The sequence below is a fragment of the Neopelma chrysocephalum genome, unplaced genomic scaffold (assembly GCF_003984885.1).
Source record: "Neopelma chrysocephalum unplaced genomic scaffold, ASM398488v2 Primary Assembly neopelma1_24, whole genome shotgun sequence".
NCBI classification, from domain to species: Eukaryota; Metazoa; Chordata; class Aves; order Passeriformes; family Pipridae; genus Neopelma; species Neopelma chrysocephalum.
Genome location: NW_020897693.1, coordinates 2263153 through 2282821, shown reverse-complemented (window position 1 = coordinate 2282821; position 19669 = coordinate 2263153). Strand labels below are relative to the sequence as shown.

At 39.3% G+C, this 19669-nt stretch overlaps 2 protein-coding genes across 6 annotated transcripts in view; one reads left to right on the top strand and one right to left on the bottom strand.

The window, feature by feature from the left end:
- USP47 (ubiquitin specific peptidase 47) overlaps window positions 1–8558 on the top strand; it is a 53524-nt gene extending 44966 nt beyond the window's left edge. For all 5 annotated transcript variants that reach the window (XM_027699757.1, XM_027699764.1, XM_027699749.1 and 2 more), the window contains 8 exons: window positions 1085–1260; window positions 1442–1522; window positions 2546–2661; window positions 3385–3503; window positions 5253–5383; window positions 6794–6841; window positions 6934–7064; window positions 7999–8558. In XM_027699757.1, coding sequence (XP_027555558.1) covers window positions 1085–1260; window positions 1442–1522; window positions 2546–2661; window positions 3385–3503; window positions 5253–5383; window positions 6794–6841; window positions 6934–7064; window positions 7999–8173 — 977 coding nt within the window. In that variant the 3' untranslated portion in view covers window positions 8174–8558. The remainder of the gene's footprint in view (window positions 1–1084; window positions 1261–1441; window positions 1523–2545; window positions 2662–3384; window positions 3504–5252; window positions 5384–6793; window positions 6842–6933; window positions 7065–7998) is intronic.
- Window positions 8559–11113: 2555 nt separating this feature from the next.
- The window catches only part of DKK3 (dickkopf WNT signaling pathway inhibitor 3), a 28686-nt gene continuing 20130 nt past the window's right edge, over window positions 11114–19669 (bottom strand). Inside the window, exons 4-7 of the mRNA XM_027699834.1 lie at window positions 18763–18855; window positions 16219–16363; window positions 13690–13846; window positions 11114–11652 (exon numbers count right to left, since the gene is read on the bottom strand). Of these exons, the coding sequence (XP_027555635.1) occupies window positions 11409–11652; window positions 13690–13846; window positions 16219–16363; window positions 18763–18855 (639 nt within the window). The 3' untranslated portion in view covers window positions 11114–11408. The remainder of the gene's footprint in view (window positions 11653–13689; window positions 13847–16218; window positions 16364–18762; window positions 18856–19669) is intronic.

Below are 19669 nucleotides of genomic sequence, written 5' to 3'. Positions count from 1 at the left end.
AGGAACATCACTTTTGCTGATTTTGGTTGTTTGGGTTTTTTTGGTAAACAAACATTAAATGTTATAAAACCATGGAGAAATTGATTTGCATCTACTAAAGTTTTTTAAAAATTACTCCTTTAGCTTGGAGTGATCTTTGGGGCTAATTTTGAACTGCTTTAATTTTTCCCTGTTTTGTTTTGGTAGGACTAGTTGGATTCAAGAATTATTTGTTTGCAGTAATTTTGATATTTTCATAATACACTGTATAAATTATTATCCTGAGGGGAAAGCTTTTATGGATTTTTAATACAATAGCATGAACAGATTTATAATTCAAATAATTTATTTGTTATTTAAATATTCTGAATAGGAATTTCTTCTAGAGAGTCATGACATTATATAATCCCTGCACAGTTTGTAGTGTAGTACAAATTGCATGTATCAAAACCACAATTTTCTAAAGATAAACTATTCACTTTACTTTCCAGAATTTCATATTACTGCAGTGGCTTTTCCTTAATTACAAAATTATTCCCTGAAAAAGTCCCTTAATCTAGACTTGATCTTGCCTTGTGATATCCTGTGGCCTTCCGGAACACAGAATTTACGTAACTTTTTAATCCTGAAAACCAGGGTGGAAAAAAAAAGGGGGTTGAGTGGCATGTGCCTGGCCAGTCCCAACACCAAAGCACTGCTGTCTCTCCCTTGAGGCAGGGGAGAGCTGTAGGAAGATTATCTGCAGTTGCTTCATCATATTCTCTTTAGTTTTTGTCTTACTGGATGGAGGAGATGCTACTTTGCTCCACTGCAAATTCATTGCAAACCAGGGCAGCTGGGAACTGCTCTGTCTTCCAAGAATGTCTGCCCATAAACACTTAATATGTAATACGCAAATATTACTTAATGTTGATATGCAAAGCTTTTAAAGGTTACAGTAACACCATCGAATAAAATGTGTGGTAGCCATTAACTGTAATTGAGACTTTTCAGTACTGTTTTGCTGCAAGTGATAACTGCAACTATATGGAAATCATATAAGAGTTCTTTTTTTTTTTTTGGTAGCAGGGTTTTTCATGCCATTTTTATCTTTATTTTTGTTTAGGGCTGATGGTGCATGTTGATAAAAGAATTACACTGTCTGCCTTCAAGCAACATTTGGAGCCTTTTGTTGGAGTTCCATCTTCTCACTTCAAAGTCTTTAGAGTCTATGCCAGCAATCAAGAGTTTGAGAGTGTTCGGCTGAATGAGACACTTTCATCATTTTCTGATGACAATAAGGTTATTCAGAAGTTATTTTAAATAATTAAGAATATATTGGTACAATATAAATAAACTTAACATAATTTACAACTTTTGTTAATTTGCCAGGTGAAGTAATTACTTTGGTCTTGGTAGTGTGTTACGAAATACAGTTGTGATTTTGACACCAGTTCTAAGAGATGCTCCTTTTGCCTTCCAGATAACTATTAGGCTTGGAAGAGCCCTTAAGAAAGGTGAATACAGAGTCAAAGTCTACCAACTCTTGGTAAATGAGCCTGAGGTAAGGTATTGAATATTTCAAGATTGATTCAGGAAAATATTAATGCATGCTTTGGCCAAGGTTTTCCTGTGAAATCTTGGGGGAAAAATGGAAGTCTTTCTTTTCTTTGCAAGTTTTCCTGGATTTAAAAAGGGAGTTTGAGGTTATTTCTCTTTATGCTGTTCCAAGTAAACCATTGGAATGTGATCTGCTGTATCTCTCAAGTGTCTTTCTTTCTACAGTGTAATTGCAGGACAAATGAATTGTTTCTTTGTTTCTCTTAAATGCATGACAGTCACATAGCATCCCTCCCAAAGAAGAAACAACTCATGGTTGTGGTTTTCAGTAATGTTGAACTGATCTAATTTGTCTCATTCATGTGCTGCAGACAGTGCTTGTCAGAATGGTCAGCTGGGTAATAGTCCTCTCTGTGTTAGACAAGCCTGAAACAAAAATGCCTCTCTTGCAATAATGCAGCTCACGAGCTTGGGACATCTTTTGGGACATGAAAAGTATAGAAGTGATGTCACTATATAGGTTGCAGTCTTCAAAAGTTGACTTTGCACTTTAATTTTATTTTTGGGACAAAACTGCAGAATACGTGTTAATATTGGATAAGAGAATAAGCTGAACTGCTAAAGCAGGGAATAAGATAAATTTAAAAGTAATTTCCATAGAGTCATAAAGTTCTGGTCTGTCTGATCAATGAAAGCCAAGAAAGCAGCATTTTTATTATCATATGGCTTATTTAATTTGAACACTCCTCTCCAATTGTTTGGAATGTGAATGTAATGGTAGCAATTAGCAGTGCAGCACAAGGCAGTGTTTCTGCAGGGGCATTCAGGGTGTCTTGAATGGCCTGCTAAAGGGCTGCTGCTGCACAAAGTAGTTATGCCCCATTTTAATGAATTCATTGCCTACCTTGTTTATGAGAAGGGTTCTGCATTTTGCCAGGTGGATGGGACTGGTCACAGAGCACAAACAGAGGCAAATCACATTTTTGTGTTCAAAGAATATTTAATCTCTTTCTGTTTATGTTCACAGCCGTGCAAGTTTCTTCTAGATGCAGTTTTTGCTAAAGGAATGACTGTCCGACAGTCCAAAGAGGAGCTGCTGCCTCAGCTTCGAGAACAGTGTGGCCTAGACTTGACAATTGACAGGTAAGGAGATTGCAATCCATTGAAGTTACCTGATTGAATACTACTTTAAAGTGTGTTTTGATTTTTTTCCTCTTGTGGACAAAGGAAGTATTGAAAGAAGCGGAAATAAGTTACTGTGATCTTTGAATCAGCCTGTGAATACAAACAGTGATTCAGCAATTCTTGGCTTTCACCTTATGCAGAATAAATTCTATAGGGAATAACATTTACATAGAATTGCCTGTGTGCAACATGTCTGCAGCTTTAGATCTGATAAGTTGTATTCTCTCAAAAGGATGATCTCCTTCAGGAAGGAGAACATTAAGTAAATCAATTCATAAAAAAGCCACCTGCTCTCTAGATGCAGCTTAGATCACTGCAGCAAAGCGCTCGTGCAGCATCACAGCGTGTGTACAGCACTGATCTGTCCTGCCTTTACCATAATAGGGTAATCCCTAATTAGGAAACTCTTCCTTTAAATCTCTACACATTTCTTGCACTGAACAGGCAGAACATGGGCTTGTTTTCCTTGTGGTTATGAATGATTCAGCCCTAAGCCGGTAGTGATACCCTGCTGTAAGGACTATTTCAGAACGTGAAATCTTTTCTGATAAACCTTACCAAACCTTGCATTGATGAGCTGTGTTCCAGTTGTGTCAGAAAATACTCAGTTTTGATCTCTGGTGGTGCTGAGTGTTTATGAGCAGATAGAAACTCAGTGTTTTCTTTGTGATATATTTATAGGTTTCGCCTACGAAAGAAAACCTGGAAGAATCCGGGCACTGTGTTTCTGGATTATCATGTCTATGAAGAAGATATCAATATTTCAAGCAATTGGGAGGTCTTCTTAGAAATACTTGATGGTAATTATATAGTGTCAAGAGAAAATAAAAGAGATTTTTCTTTATAGGACATTGGAAACTATACTTTCCCTTTTCTTCCTTTTTTAAAGACTATTGCTGACATTTTCATGGAATTTTATTAGAAAAAAATGGATGCAAAAAGAATTAAGAATAATAAAGCCTCTGTGATGAAGCTGGGGGCGATTGTGCAAGCGCAGATTTCCTGTGGCTGTGTGTGCTAAAGGTCTAATAGCAGTACTTTGGCAGCTGTGTTCAATTCTGGTATTTTTAATTTTTAACAGAGCTGTGCCAAAGCATGCCAAATGAACATGGGAGATTCAGGGGGCCTGTAGATTTCTATGGACATATGTATCAGCTCACACTGCAATTAAAACTTTAGTTTTAAATATTTTTGGTTAGATTTAGCTAGTTGCTGTACTGTTTCTGTACTGAGTAGGTCTTAGAGATATAACTACTGTGGCCTCCCTAGTTCATAGACGTGCCAAACTATAGATTACAAGGCTTCCAGTGTTCTGTAATAGTTTGTAGAATTCTAGCTCTGCCCAAAAGGTGCTACTTTAATCCAGTTGTAGAAGATGCAGCTTGATCCCGCTATAATCTGTGGAAATCAAATTGTATGTACCCACTGCTACCCCAGAGCAGCAGGTACTTTGTTCTAACAAAGAATAGTGTCAAGGCAACTGCTTTAAGTCTGGGTTTGCATCATCATTGCTTTCATCTTTGCTGTCAGTATTTAGCTGAAGAACTTAGGCAGGTAACTGTAAATTATTCTAAATTGCATTTATTTAAGTTTCTTAGCCTAATAGGTTCACATCACACTGTTGCAGACATACTTAAATCAGTTATTCTGTAGCTCTGAAGAAAATTTGTGTAATTGCTTCAGACTTGAAATAAATGCCAAGAATCACTAGGTGACTGTATCTTCAGTTCAGACAATGGGTTACTGTTGAAAGGTGGCACAAATGTAGTCACAGGCAAGGCTTCAGAAGGTATTTAGGGAAAAGCTTACAGAGTGGTGGTAGTTTCATGCAAAACAAGCATGTAAGGGTAGACAAATGTTTAAGCCACAAGTTCTGCATGCTAAGTTATAAAACTATAGACTAATTGAAAATATGAATAAAATCAGCCCTTGGATATCACTTCTGCTTATCTAATTGTAATGTAAACAGTATTACTATATCAGCCAGCGAGAGCTCTGGTACCTGAAAGTGGTATAAAAAGGCTGGAGGCAGCACATACTGAAACTCTGGAAGGTGGTGGGTGTAACACAGGTTTTAATAACAAGTGTGGAGTTGGTATGGGAAATTTGGAAGTCAAACAGGGAAAGCTTATTTTGGTAAAGGAAGTGAAGCACATGAGTAAATACCAGATTGCTGAGGAAGGCCTCATGCAAATGTCAGACCTGGAGGTCAGCCTCTGGTTAGGTGGATGGATATTGTATGGATAGCCAGGCTGGCTGTGATGGAAAACTGTGCCCTAAAGAAGAGCAAACAGCATGGCTTCTAGGAGATTCTACCTATGAAAAATTCTCTGAAAGGAAGCTGACAACAGAAAAATTCAACTAAATTCTAGTTCCTTCCCCCTCCCCTTTTTTTCAAGTGAGCTATTTGCAGCACACTTACTGTGTTGCTTAGTTTGTGTATATATACCTATAGGGCAGTCAGAGTGTGTTTAAGCTATGGAAAACCCCTAATTTAAAATAGGATATTTTGTGATGTTAATACAATAAATTTCCTTTTTCTTTGCTAGGAGTAGAAAAGATGAAATCCATGTCACAACTTGCTGTTCTGTCCAGACGATGGAGGCCATCGGAGATGAAACTTGATTCTTTCCAGGAAGTAGTACTAGAAAGCAGCAGTGTTGAAGAATTAAAAGAGAAGGTAAAATGTGTAACATGATGAAAGTTTCTTGTGGTGACCAAGAGCCTTATTGATGTCCTCCATGGGGAAGCACAAAGATGTTATAGCTACAAAAATCTTGTTGCATGGTGATTATTTTTTTCCCCCGGGAATCAATAATCTATCCCAACCTATTACCAAAACCACTTGAATTATCAGCTTTACTTCTTAATTTCACATGATGGTCTGTTATGAAAGTATTCAGGTGAATGTACACCGAAAGAGGTCACATTTTGAAGTTTAAGCAGCCTAATATTACCTGTGTCCCTTATCCTTGAAAAACACATGTGAAAGAAAAGCTAAGCTGTTGTCACTGTGTGTTTTTTCAAGCTCATTTCTTTATTCCAAAATAACAAGCCTTTCAGCCTCTTCATATATGAATTTGAGAGCTGTTGCTTGGGGATGGTGTTACCAGTATCACATAGACTGAACTGTGTTTTGGTTGGAAAGAAACATGGCTATGGTGTGGTTTGGTTTTACTTAAGGCTGGAACCCTCTAACAGGTAAGCAGACCTGTGCCATCCTAGCAGAAGTCTAGAGTAGGGGTGTCTCATATTGAAACTATTTAGTCAATCCAGTAAATCACAGGGTTCCACTCCTGGTGAAATGTTAATCTGTGTGTGGCAATACCCAGATGTCAGAAGGCCACCTTGGATGTTGAGGGCAGCAAAAATGCTGGTATCGGTGGACACTGAGCATTGATAAGTTAGAAGAGGTTAGTGTGTGTACACAGATTAAGCTATGGACTGGTATCTTGTATTCTTTAGATAGAAATGAAGTTATGACTACAGGTTCTTGCATGCAGCCTTCAAGATTTCCTTCTCACTTGTATCTGAAGAAAGAGTTGGTTGTGTTTGTTTTCTTAGGAATTGATGTGCAGGGAGCAATTTTAGCAGCATTTGCTCTAAGAGGCCTTAATCGTTTTACTGCTGCCAATAGCAAGAGAAATTTGCACGTGAGACATGTGCAGGGCTAATGCATTTGAGTTTGTCTGGCTTTTGTCAGCAGTTTTTACTTATGCTAGTTTCCTGCTGAAGGCTGGCTGATGAACCTGAGGGTTTAACATGAGGCAGTTGGTCTCTTTTTATCTTGGAACGTGGATGTTATTAATTAATTGTTTTTATGAACTTTTTTGTCTCCCCTTCAGTATTAAGAGAAGTGTGATGAAATACTATCACAGCAAGCATCACTTGTGACACACACTGGTAACTTCAAAAATGTTAAAAATGTGTACTCTGTCACTGTAATTTTGTACTGATGCTTTGGATCATTGGAGGACTTTCAGATACTTTAATTGACTTCTAGATTTGGCAGGTCTATTGACTTTTTGTAGACAGTGTGTCATGTTGTTTTGGAATAGTACTAAACCCACCATTTTTCTTCACTTTACAGCTGAGTGAAATAAGTGGAATACCCTTAGAAAACATAGAATTTGCAAAGGTAAGTAAGATTCTGTGTATTTTTACTTTCTAATGGCACAGACGTGTGATTGTGAGTTTTATTGTATTCACTGAGTAATTGTTTTTTCTCAGGGTAGAGGAACCTTTCCATGTGACATTTCCATACTAGAGATTCACCAAGACTTGGACTGGAATCCTAAAGTATCTACATTGAATGTCTGGCCTCTGTACATTTGTGATGATGGTGCAGTAATATTTTATAGGTATGCATTGCATTACATTATAATAAACGGTGCAAAGAAAGCTGTGTAAGATCTGAGGGATGATGTAATCGACAGGAACATAAAATACTCTTCTGTCACCATAAAGAAAAGAGGGTTTAAAACAGTCAGCTGAAATATTTGTGCTCCTCAGCTTCCTAAAAACCTATTAATTAAGTTTAAGAAAACAAGCACTGCACCCTTTTACTCAATCCTCCTTCCCAAACCACTGAAAATATTTTGCTGAATGCAAAACTAGTTGCTGTGCTTGTGTGTGTGGATTTAATATCTTAAAATATCCCTTGTGGAGTTTGTGAATGTCTTGCTGTATGTTTTGGACAGCAAGGATTTTATTTTCTGAGTTTGTTCCTTTGAGAAATTAGTATGGCTTATTTGGAAAAAAAACTGTTAGGATAAAAATTTTATTAAGCTGAAAAACATTGATCAACTGGGGGCAGTAGCCCAGAGGCAGGATTTGAGGACTGTAAGCTTGAATATTGTCATTCTTCTAAACTTGGTAGGTGGGGCAACCTCACTGCTTCTGTGGTATTTTTCGTAATTGCATGTGAGTTGGGGGGGAAACAGCTGGTTGATAACGTGCTGGTCTGGATGAAAATTATTTGGGAGAACATCTGCTGACACGCTGCTTCCAGCTGTTGGCACTGAGACCAAATATAGAGCAGAGCCATAGCTGTCAATAAAGAATAGGAGTTAGGGAGATGGAGGAGTATGGGCTTGTTTCTTCCCCTGGGTGAATGTATCTGCTGGAAAAGCAGGTTTAGACAGATTGTTCGTTTCTGCAGAGGAGGGAAAGAATCCCTAAGAATTGTTGTGCTTAGTTGCGGTTTTAATAAGTTACTCCAAGTGAAAAAAAAAAAGGCAGAAATCTAACTATGGTTACTGTATTGATCTGAATTTTAACATGTTTACGTTTTAGGGATAAAACTGAAGAATTAATGGAATTAACAGATGAGCAAAGAAATGAACTGATGAAAAAAGAAAGCAGCAGACTCCAGAAAACTGGACACCGGGTAACCTACTCTCCCCGTAAAGAAAAAGCACTAAAAATTTATCTGGATGGAGCACCAAATAAAGATTTGACTCAAGACTGATACTTGCTATAGCATTTTCCCTGGGGAATTTTTTTTGTTTCCAATAAAAAGGTTCACTACTACTGTGTAGTGCCATTACGGCAGGACATTCATTAGGTGTAAAGCGCTGACACCAGCACCGGGCGGGCGGTGACCCGCCGGCAGCGCAGGGCCCCGCCGGGTCACTGCTTGACTTGGAATCATGTTGTGCACTATAGTCAAATGTACTGTAAAGCTAAAAGGGATGTGCAAATAAAAGATTAGAACTAAAAAAAAAAAAAAAAGTGGGCGGGGAGGGAATCGAGTGGAAATTTTTTGAGGACAGTGTGCACATAGTAGCTAGTGAAACTAGCCTCAAACAGGATACTCATAGCTTAATAATAAAAGCTGTGCAAAGGCCATGAAAGAATCCTTTTCTCTGTTTGTTTCACTGATACACGCATTACCTCATCAGAGAGTCAGAAGTAAACGTTAACACATTGGTTCTAGAAGAGCGGCAGAAAAGGGCCGGAGGTGGAAGTGCTGCAAGTGCAAGGTTTTATAATATTCTTCCATAAAACAAGTGGTCTGAGAGGTGTCTGCAGAAAGCTGCCAGCAGGCGCTGTTTGTTTGCAGAAGTGCTGTTGTAAGGTAAACTGGGGTTTTTTAATAGGTTACAGAAGCCGATGAGCAGCTCTAGTGTATTGCGTTCGATGTGTAAATAAAATTTGCCCTATCCATTCACCAGAACTGCAGTTCAGCTATTTACCATGCTATTTCTTTTCACATATCAACATTCATTGTGTACATTTGGAAGTATAGTTGCCTATTTAAATTTGTATTCATTTTATGTTTGATGATGCTGGGTACTTTAGGGTTGTACTTCCCCTTGTTAATTAAGGTTTTGTTTTGTTCCGCTACTTTTTGTACATTTTGTTTTTAAGACTATGACAAGTTTGCATCTTCTCCACCCGCTGAAAGTCAGTTTATTATTCCCAGAGTTGATTCCATAGCTATATGTAGTCAAATATTGGGGCAACCTCTAACACCTCAACGTACAAACTTAGTAGTTCAGGCTGTGGTGCAAAGACTGATGCAGTCAACATGATTTCATTGCAAAGCCTAGGAACAGCAATTTTTTGCTTTGGTCCATAAAGATCAATAGAGAACAATTCTCCATAGTTTTTGGGAAAAACCACCTAATTTATAACAATCAAAAGATTTTGGTAAACTTTTTCATGCCAGATGCTGTTTACAACAATGAACATGCCAATAAAACATTTGTTCATTCTGTTGTGTTATTTTAATCATTAAATGCTGTGTTTTTTATTTAAAAAAATATGGAATTATTTCATGGAAATAGTTTCCCAAGGCAGTGCTGGAATTGTAAGGCTGTGTGTTTGTGTGTATGTGCACACCCCCCCCCCATGTACAGAGTGTTACAGGAAGTGGTTTATAGCTTGTTTGCTTCTCTTGTTTAAGTTCCCACCCATTTTTTCTTCCACTGTGAGTTTCCTTTTCCAGAATTGAATTTTTCACGAGTGAAATTTTCAAGTTCCAGATATGATTGGCAGCTAATTTCTGCTCCGGAGGGGAAAGGCAGTGTTCAACAACTGAACCTTCAGGTCTTCCTTGCGTGCTGGCCCACAGCAACCTAAAAATCCTGAGGAATCTGGCAGCTTGAGAACCAGGCACTGCACAGATGAACTCCCTCATTCTTCCTCTTCTGTTTGTCCTGTGCTGCCCAACATAAGTGAGGTGGAAGAGGGGGCAAAGGGAGCAGAGAGGGAGTACCATCCTCTAGGAGGGGTTTGTCAATAAACTGTCCTTTACCATTTATATAGACTGCTGAAGGAACCTTGGAGCTTTTGAAGAGAGGAAATAAATTACCTATCAAATGGATCATGAACTTTCCTCAAAGACATTTGGAGAGGCAAAAATCTAGAGATGAGATGTGAGGATTGCAGCACCAAGAATTTGTATTTACAGACAATGACTGCTCTCTAGTGTTTTTTTTTAAACAGATTTAATTCCTTCTCTTTGTATAGATGGGCTGTCTCTAAAGGAGAGGTGAATTCAGTGAAGTCTCAGAGCAGGTGCCTGGGTGTATGTGTTGGTGTGAGAATTGGTTGTAAAATCCTTAAACTGAAAGTCAGACTGTTCTGATGAAATATCCTCATGTTGATTATGATTGTTAACATTAATTCCAGTACCCAAGGAATTTATTGAGAAGTTTTCACAGAGCAGACATGGTGAAAGATGTGCAGGCTGGTAGCACAGTCTTACAGCTGCTCCTGTTGGTGCTCTACTGTTCCAAATAAAGAGATAAGCAGTACGGATTATTTGGGAAGAAGCGCCATGAAAAGTTACTTGGCTGGAACTTCATGTCATGTTTTCTCATGTGGAATAACAGATGGTGAAATCTGTACCCCAGAAAACCATTAATAGGGGAAGAGCCATTGAAGCAAACTGATGAGACAGCTGAGGAGTTTGGTGGATTGGATTTTACTCTTGGCTTGCCATCGATTTCTTAAATCAATGACCTCTTAAAGATGGTCACAATAACCACATCTTGTAACACGCAGAGATTTATGCCTATGAAGTGTATTAAAAGCATCAACCATTCCCCAGAGGTTGTTCTCTGGGTGTAAGTCTCTAAGTGCAAGAAGCTATTTCAGTTGTCTTACTGCTAAACTGAAGTCAGGAATTGATGTTCACTGCCCCTGCATCTCACAAAGGGCAGGTGATGATGGAATGTAGCCAACAGGTCCTTGAACAACATTCCCCCAAGAAGGAATGTTCATGTGGTGCAGAGTGCTCCGTGGCACTGTGACACCCACAATCTGGATGTTGCAGCTTCACTGACCATGTTTTCTAAAGGAAAAAAAATTAAGAATTCCCTAAAATTAATGACTACAACAGTTTGAAGTAGATGGTTCATACTCAAAAGTCACTTCTGAAGTTGCTAATAACTTAAAATTATTTACGCTCATGTGTATTTTTTAATGAGTATAAGTACTAATAAGTTTATTTCTGATGTACACGGGGGAAAAAACTAATCCAGAAGAAACACTTCTCATTTGACGGGTTTGGTCCAAGGACTGAATGAATTCAACAGTAATTGTAACATGCAGGTTTGGTGCACAGAGAAGTATTTTCATTGAAGACCTTGTTTATTGCACTTCTATCCAGCAGTGTGTGTTTAGGGTTTATATAAGCAAGACACTAGACAAAAAATTGCTAGAAATGACTAACTAAACTGCCTGGTGCTTGGACTTTAAATTTCATCTCCCAAAACCAGGTCCTGAGCTGAGTCAGGCTCAGGCTTCAAACCTGCTTGCTCCTCCAGACTTTCTAATTCTCTACGCACTTCCTGGATGACACTGCTTTCTTCATAATCAGAAAGAATATCTCTGGGGATTAAGCTGAGAAATGGCATCTCATCCATGATTAAGGGATCTTCTTTTTCATTATTCCGGGTTTCATTGGCAGACGGTTCACACACAGATGTAGGGCTGTGGCTGTTGGAAAAAGAGAGACATATCTGGTCATACAGAACAGCATTTTGTGTTCTGCTGGTTTCTTTATACAGTTCCCTCCCCACATGAAAACATGTTAAATGCATAAAAGATCTACCCTAGCTGATTTCATAAAGATCTGGGTTTTTTACATGCTTGACAGTTGGAGAGTTTCCACCTTCAGAGCTAGAACAGAACCTAACAACACAAAAATGTTTGATCCTGGGACACAAGGTGGCAGTGGCCACAGCCTGGCCCTTCTGCAGGCACTGAGGGTGACTAGACCTTGCTGTTCATGTCATAACACCAAATTAAGAAACACAGTCATCCAGCTTAGGAGGAAAACTCTGAGCTTTATGCATTTGGTTCCTCACAGTGCAGTGGAATCACTACAATTGCCACTCTCTCTGTTTCGTGAAGCCACCTTGAAAAGTGGCTTCAGTTGCCTGCAAACAAACATCCCACATTTTTTGCAGCAACCATGAAAGGGAAAGGAATGATTTATAGTTGTAGTCAGGAGGCATGGGAACAGAATTTGATCATAATTCCTCTGCTATTTCCCTGCAGTGCAGAGGATGCTACTGGGCTACAGGTCCATGTCAGGTGAGCACTACTTGTGCCAGGCACCCCTCAGCAACTGCTGAAAGCTGCACCCTCTTCCACTGGAAACAGCATAAATGAGCTAAAGATGTTCCTGAAACTTATTTTCTGTATATTTTGAATTCTTTTGCTCTCTAGGAGTTCTAAGACTTCCATTTGTGCACAGACTACCCCTGTGTTCTCTTTGGTATAATCTAATAGTTTCAGTGTTTATCAGTTGCATGTAATATTTAGCCAAGGGCCATTTCAAGCAGAGGTGGACTATTTCTTTTATTTAAAAAAAGTTATCAGAATCTTAAAGTTCAGATAAAAAGTTCTTTTGACTATAGCTGGACAGTTCAGTTATATTCACACCCTAAGTAATTTCTGTGTTTATATATCCTCATCTGAAATGTCTTCCTTCTAACTAGACACGACATTTGCTGACAGATCTTCCCTGAGGTTAATGGCCCATTAACTAAAATTTTGGTGCAGAAAGGATGGGATCAACTCTGCTTGTTTCCTTAGATGACATTTACGAAACAAAATGTTACCCAATTCCTTTTCATGCATGAAAAAATGTAGAAAGAGTTGGACACAGAGGAGAGAAGTATTAATATACATCTCTATCCCAGCTATGCCATCTTGTTGGAAGTTTATATGATGCTGGTAGGACAGGAGCAAACTTGGAGAATTTCACAGAAAACATGTAAGTTTTGTAAAAATGCTTTTAGTGCAAAACTGAAATGATCTCACTTCCCCCAGTGAAACTGCTGATTATGCAATAACTGTCCTTTTAGAGAATGATTAAAGGCATTATCTATGCAAAGTTTTAACTTCAAGCAGAAAACATCCTGCTTCCTATTTGGTGAAACTCAGTGGTAGTGAAGAAGTCTGCACAGTTTGAAGGGTTTCAAGTCTGAGAGCAGATCATAAGCTGGTGGTGGAGAAACTGGCACCCTGGGTTAGTTTGAAACTGGGGAAATGTGCAAACAAAGATAGATTAATTTTTTTTCTTCAATACATGTGCCCATCTGTAAAGCTGATCAGTAGTGCAGGAAATACTGCATGTATTCAAAATATCTTTCATGTGTCTTACATATGAAAGCAAGCAAAACATCTAACAGAAGCCCAGCCTAAGACAGAAAGATGGTGGACAAAGAACTGTACGCAGAGGATTAAATTGAAATTATACATCTCAACAGCTGTTAGTACTGACTGATTAAAAAGCAGTAACAGCCTGATTAACTCACAGACTTAATTCACATGGGATTAATGTGTTGCCAAACTCAATTAGGCACATCTGTGTGGGACAAAGCAGAAAGTTTCAATGCTACTGATGAGAAAAGTTGTCAAAACATTTTCTAGTGAGGCAGACTCTTCAAGTTCTTTAGCTATTTACCACAGAAACAGACCCCTCCAAATTTTTAATCGGGTTGTCTGCCCAGTTTTGATCTTTACCTCTGAGGCTGGCAGATCAAGCCACTTGCACATGGGCACTGCTCGAGCACTCCATCGGGTTCCAGGTCCCAGGTGATGAGGTTGAGAAGTCTGTTGGAGGGATCATGGCAGGGTTCACCTTCCTCAGGTAAGGGCGTGCACACAGGGAACAGCAGCTCTGTGTGCCAAAGGAAAGTCATTTTGTGAGAAGTCCGTGGCTGTCTGCTAACCTGAGATGGCCTCATTTCTGAAGTGTGTATGCATGATATAAAAAAACAGATCTGACCTCTTTTTAAGTCCCCTTACAAATAAAGGAGCCATAACTTAATGTTTTTTTCCACTAGGTGGGAGTAAGACATTTGAAGTTTATGCTTAATGAGCAAGATCAACTCCTGCTCTTCCCAAAGAGAGTGAGTGTCAAGACAGCAGTACTGCACAACTCCATCCCTTGGAGATTCAAAAGGTTATTATAAACCCAAGAAAAAATAACAGTGAATCCTTTGCAATGGTTTAAAATCTGAATAGAGAAATACCTCTGTATTTTAGAACTCTGTTAGTTTTCCTATTTCTTTGCAGAGGTTACAAATATACAGAGCAACTGCTCAGAGACTAATTAATGAGGTTACAGGAACTACAACTCAGATGTTTAATTTATTACAGTAATACTGCTACACATAAAGCTGTCTGATGGCATTTGGGGCTTGGCACCCTTGTTTCTGCATAGGGATGAATTTCAACTTGTGTAAGAAATTATTTTAGAAGGCTACATCCTTTGGGTTTCCTGTTGCTTGTAACTTATAGTGTCAGTCTGGAATTCAGACTTCCAGATGTTCCTATCCAACCTCCCTTCCTCCTCTTGTCTTCATTCTCCTCATACGGCAGAATAAAATATGAGAGGAATTCAAAATTTAAGTTTTTAAAACAGACTTGGTCAAAATACATATGTATGTGTGTGTATACACATATATGCTTCAATGTACGTGACCTATCAGTTCCCAATTTCAAAACAGATTACATATTAAGAAGTGAATACTTCATAGTTTACTACAGTTTTATATAAAAAAATATTAGGAAAATCTTTTGCAATACTCTGGTGATGAAGAAAGGCCTTGAAGTAGGCAGGCCTAATCTGAAAAACCCTGCTAAAGCACACAACTATAGAGAATAAAAACTCATTGCTATTAATCAATAGCTCTTTTTTAAGTTATAATAAGTGTATTCTATCCATTTTCATCAATATTCTTATCTATTGATTTATATATGCATATATATGTATAATATTTTTTTCTCTATAACTGTATATCTGTTGTTCCTTCCTGAGTTACAGGTTTGTACTAAATTTCTAGTCAAGACCTAAGGAGCAGCCTGGTGCTACCAACACCAATGGGATGCATACTACTAATTTACTCATCTCTGCAGCATAAGCAGATTCAGAGTCCTGCATGGTGAAAGTAATAGGCATGTATTAAAAATGCTCTTCCTATCTTATTTCAGAATCAGAGTACAAATAAATCTCTGACAGAGCTTGGCAAAACCTGTAAATGCTTTAGGCAGAACCTGATGAAGGGAGAAAAAACTGCTCCAACCAAAACTTGTTGAAACCAAACTTGTTGAAACCAAATCGAAGGTCCACTATGTAATAGTCAAAATCAACATGGGAAAACTGAGCCTCTGCTTGGTTTTCCTGAAGTGCCCTGGCAGCCTGATCCACCAGCAAGCTGACAGCAGGACAGGCACCCCAACCATCCGTGAAGGTACAAGGTCACGTCTTGCTCATAGCAAGAACCAGGAAGAAAGCCAGAGAAGTATCTACCTGGAGTAGGGAGATGTTGGAACTGTGTCCTGTCACTACAAAATTAAGGTGAATTATGAAAAAGGCAGTGAGAAACTAGTGGGTATAAAACAGTAGAAGAAACTGGACCCTAACCAGACAGGATTTGGGATTAATTTCAGGCCTGAGACCTTCTCCTCCTGTCCTCCCTTCCGTAAATCAAGTTTCACATTCCCATGTGGAGCGACAACATAATCTGGGACATCATTCCTCTGTGTATCTTGGCTGTCTGGTCAGTATTGCACAGTGTGGTGCCCTGGAAGGCACACATAAAACTCAGAGTATGAAATGTATGTGCAGTCTGATTCTGATAGCCTGCTTGCTGATAGGAAGGAGAAGCCACTTTCAGTAATCTCATCATTTCTTCTGTATATTTTTAACTCTCTTATTTTTGCTCTATTGGGTGAAAATTTGACAACAGAGTTCTGCTACTTTTAAATGTGTAAGATTCCCCTTTAGAAACATAAATTTTTGTGCTTCTCATGCTTGTCTCATCTCTAGTGTGCAACAGGCTTGTCTTTCACCGTTGTGCACCCCTATCAGGCTGTTTCTCACTCCTAATTCTATCAAAGTTTTATAATGAAGTTATAGGTGAAGTTATATAAAGGGAGAATGACCCATCAATTCTGTAGAGATTCAGCGACTTCCCCTGGGCAAAAGAGGGGATATATTATATATTATACAGTATGATGCAATGAATAGGATAAGCCCCTCTGTACCTTTCTGAAAAGCACAGCACATTCCAGGGTTGCAATCGTGTTGGTTCTCACAAATGGTGCCGTTCTCTCCTTTTGAAGTGGATTTCCTGCACTCGCCCCAAACGCAGAGCTGGTCTCCGCAGCATTCAACGTCCCGGGAGCAGGGCTTGCAAATGGGAAAGGCACGTGAGAAAACTGCCACTTTAGCACTAATTGCTTATATCACAGACAGCTAAACATAGAATTAACCCTGGTCCTGAAGGCAGCTCCATGTATGTGCTTGTAATATATGTGTCTCGTGTTCCCACTGTTTAAATAGAAGTGCTTGGGGTTCTCAGTTTAAGCGTACGTAGAACTTTTTGCCAGACAGGAACCTCCACACTGCAGTAACAGCACCCCTTCTACACTAATATACTTCCAATACTATAAGACATGAATTCTTACTTTAGCATTCACATGAACACTGATCAGCAGCCAGACATCCCACGGTGTGGGTTGGACAGGGCCTTAAAGGTCATCCAGTTCCAAACCCCACATCGTGGGCAGGGACACCTTTCCTTAGACCAGGTTGCTCAGAGCTCCATCCAACCTGGCCTTGAACACTCCCAGGGATGGGGCAGCCACAACTTCTCTGGGCAACCTATTCCAGTGCCTCACCATCCTCACAGTGAAGAATTTCTTCCTAATATCTAATCTAAACCTGCCTTCTGTCAGTGGGAAGACATTCCCCCTTGTTCTCTCACTACATGCCCTTGTAGAAAGTCCCTCTCCAGCTCTCCTGTAGTCTCTTTAGGTACTGGAAGACTGCTCTAAGTTCTCCCTGAGCCTTCCCTTCTGCAGTCAAGGGAAATAAAAATTAAGAAATGAAATATTATCGATGGAAAACACTACTGATTTTTTTTTCCCTTTGTTAAATACAGTCAGGAATCTACAATTTGTTCAGAAGGATTGTTTTCAAAGAGCACAGCAAAAAAATCTTACTAAAATCCATTTGCAGTTGTAATAAGAACCAGATCTCATTGGTAACCAAGAATCTTTAAAAAAAAATGTCTGAAAAAAAATCTCTTTGAAAAGCAGAAATGCAAACCTCCAGCTAAAGATAGCTTTGTGTGACAACTGCCCCAGTGTTTCAACCACACACACCTAATAAATCAACCTAATAAAAAGGGTGGGTCACATTGTTCCTTTCTTTAGGTAGTTTGATTAACATCTTAGAGATTCCTAACAGGTCAGTGCTTTAACAGCTTTTTCCTGTCTATGTTAAGCCCTGTCTGGGCAGCCATACAAAATCTGAATTTCTTTTCCAGTGAATGCCACAGGAAGTGCTTAACACAGGGCAAGGAGTAGGAGTGCACCGGTACTATTGAGACCTGCTAATTAGGGAGAAAAATGCTTTGTAATTGTAGGGGTTCAAGGTCAGGGAATTGATCCCACCTCCTTCAGTCTGAGCTCACTTTACAACAGAAGTGCAGCTAACACCCCATTACTTTCTTTATCCTACAAGTGTTCTGCTGAGGACTGAAAAGAAAAGGTGGGATCATAGGGGAACGTAGGTGAGGGGCATCCCGATCTTGATTTTGAATTATTCTATATTAACATGAAAAAATATCAGTTTAACATTTTCTAAAATACAAAGAATAAGCTTTCTCAATGACACACACAGGACATTTTCAGGACTTTAAGCAAGCATTCAGTACAATGAAGTCAATAAAGCTCCCTGAAGTTATCAAGATAACTATTTAAATCATTTCAGGAACAGCCTGGTGCTTTTAGGTTACAACAATCCTATTGACTTTACATGAATTTACAGCAACATTTAGTTGCCTGTACACTGGACTGCCTGCAAATGCTTTGAGGATTGAATTTGTTTTTGCAAGAGCCCATCAGCAGAACTTAGCTGAAAAGGGACAGTCAAATAAAAGGGCTTTTTTGACAGGCTTCTTCTAAACTGGATTTTGACCACAGAAAAAGCCTGAACTTCTCAGGCATCTGTCCCTTACAGAAGATAATCTAACCATAGCTACTATTAAGAACATTGATCTTCTAGCTCAAAAGACAGGAATTGACTGCTTCCTGAGGTTCACAGATTCAAATAAGGGAAGAGGATCCTGTACAGTCCCCACTGCACTACAGCATTGTACAGTTTGCCAGTGAAGGGAAGAGGGCAGGCTGCTGCAATTCCCTTTGGGAATGAATCCAGAGCTGGAAACGACCAAGTCTCAGCTGAGCCTTAGGAGCTGCCACAGTATTTCCTCTTTGCCCATTCCACTGGCAACCTACAATGTGTTAGCTTACACTGTCCTTAGGCCACCCAACAAGGCAAGCTTGAATCAGGAGGAGCTCAGGGCAGATTTTGGGAGCATATGAGAACAAAACCTTGAAATTTATTTTTGTTAACAGGAAGAAAAACCCCACACAACCCAAAAAGCTCTACACACCCATTTTTTTACCCTCATGCAGAAAGCTTTGCCACTTCTTTTCTACCAATTTTGGCTTGTTGACATTAGCAACAATAACACTGAGTTTCTACAGATCACATAAAATCACGTCTCATTCAAGACTTACTGTATGCTGTGTTTTGCAGAGCTGACATTTGTATTCAAAGGTGGAGAACTGGCAATATTTCCCTGTTTCACAGTCTTCATCGATGATACACTCCTGAAGAAAAGGATAAAAGTGTAATTTGCCACTGTGTGACTGAAATCTGTATCTCTTCTTGAAATACCAGAAGCTCTTGATTGATTGTATTTGTTACTTGAGAACCAAGAAAAAAAGCTTCAATTCTTCATACAGCCACAGCTCTGTAACAGATCAACATTATCACCCTGGCTTATCTAAATACTCTGGCCTCAAACTGTTAGGTGGCTTCACTTCTTGTATACACATTAATACCAGCAACCTCAAGCGAAGAAATTATCTAGTTCTGCAGGCTTTTTGTGCTTTTGTTGTGTGGGGCTTTTTATTTTTTTGTTTGGGGGGCATTGAAGTCATTTGTATTAAATCTGTTGTATTTGAGTACAGTTGTGATTTATTACTTGTTCACTGTTTTTTCAGATGGGGGACAAGACTGAAGGGAAGAGGCTACACTACTGCAGCCACAGCAGCCAGGAGTATCTTTATGCTCTGTGGGAGACCCTTCTGCATCAGCTTTCTTGATCTCAGGCCAGGTAGCTTTAAGCTGTCCTCCCTCCTCTTCCCCAGCAATATCAGTGCCGGCATCAGAAACTCCCCAGCATGCCTGGCTTCACTAAACCAGCAAGGACCTCCCTAAGGGAGAAGGGGAATGTGTTTCCTTTTCCCTTTAACTGTTCCTCTGCTCCCCTTTCAAGGGGCACACAAATTCTTCTCAGGCAATCTTTGCAGTGCCTGAGTATTTTTGTCAGCAGTTATTTCTATGCTGAAAAATGCAGTTTTCCTTCTGCAGGACTGGTAACGTTCAGCATCCCTGGGGCTTTGTGGTAGCAGCAGCACT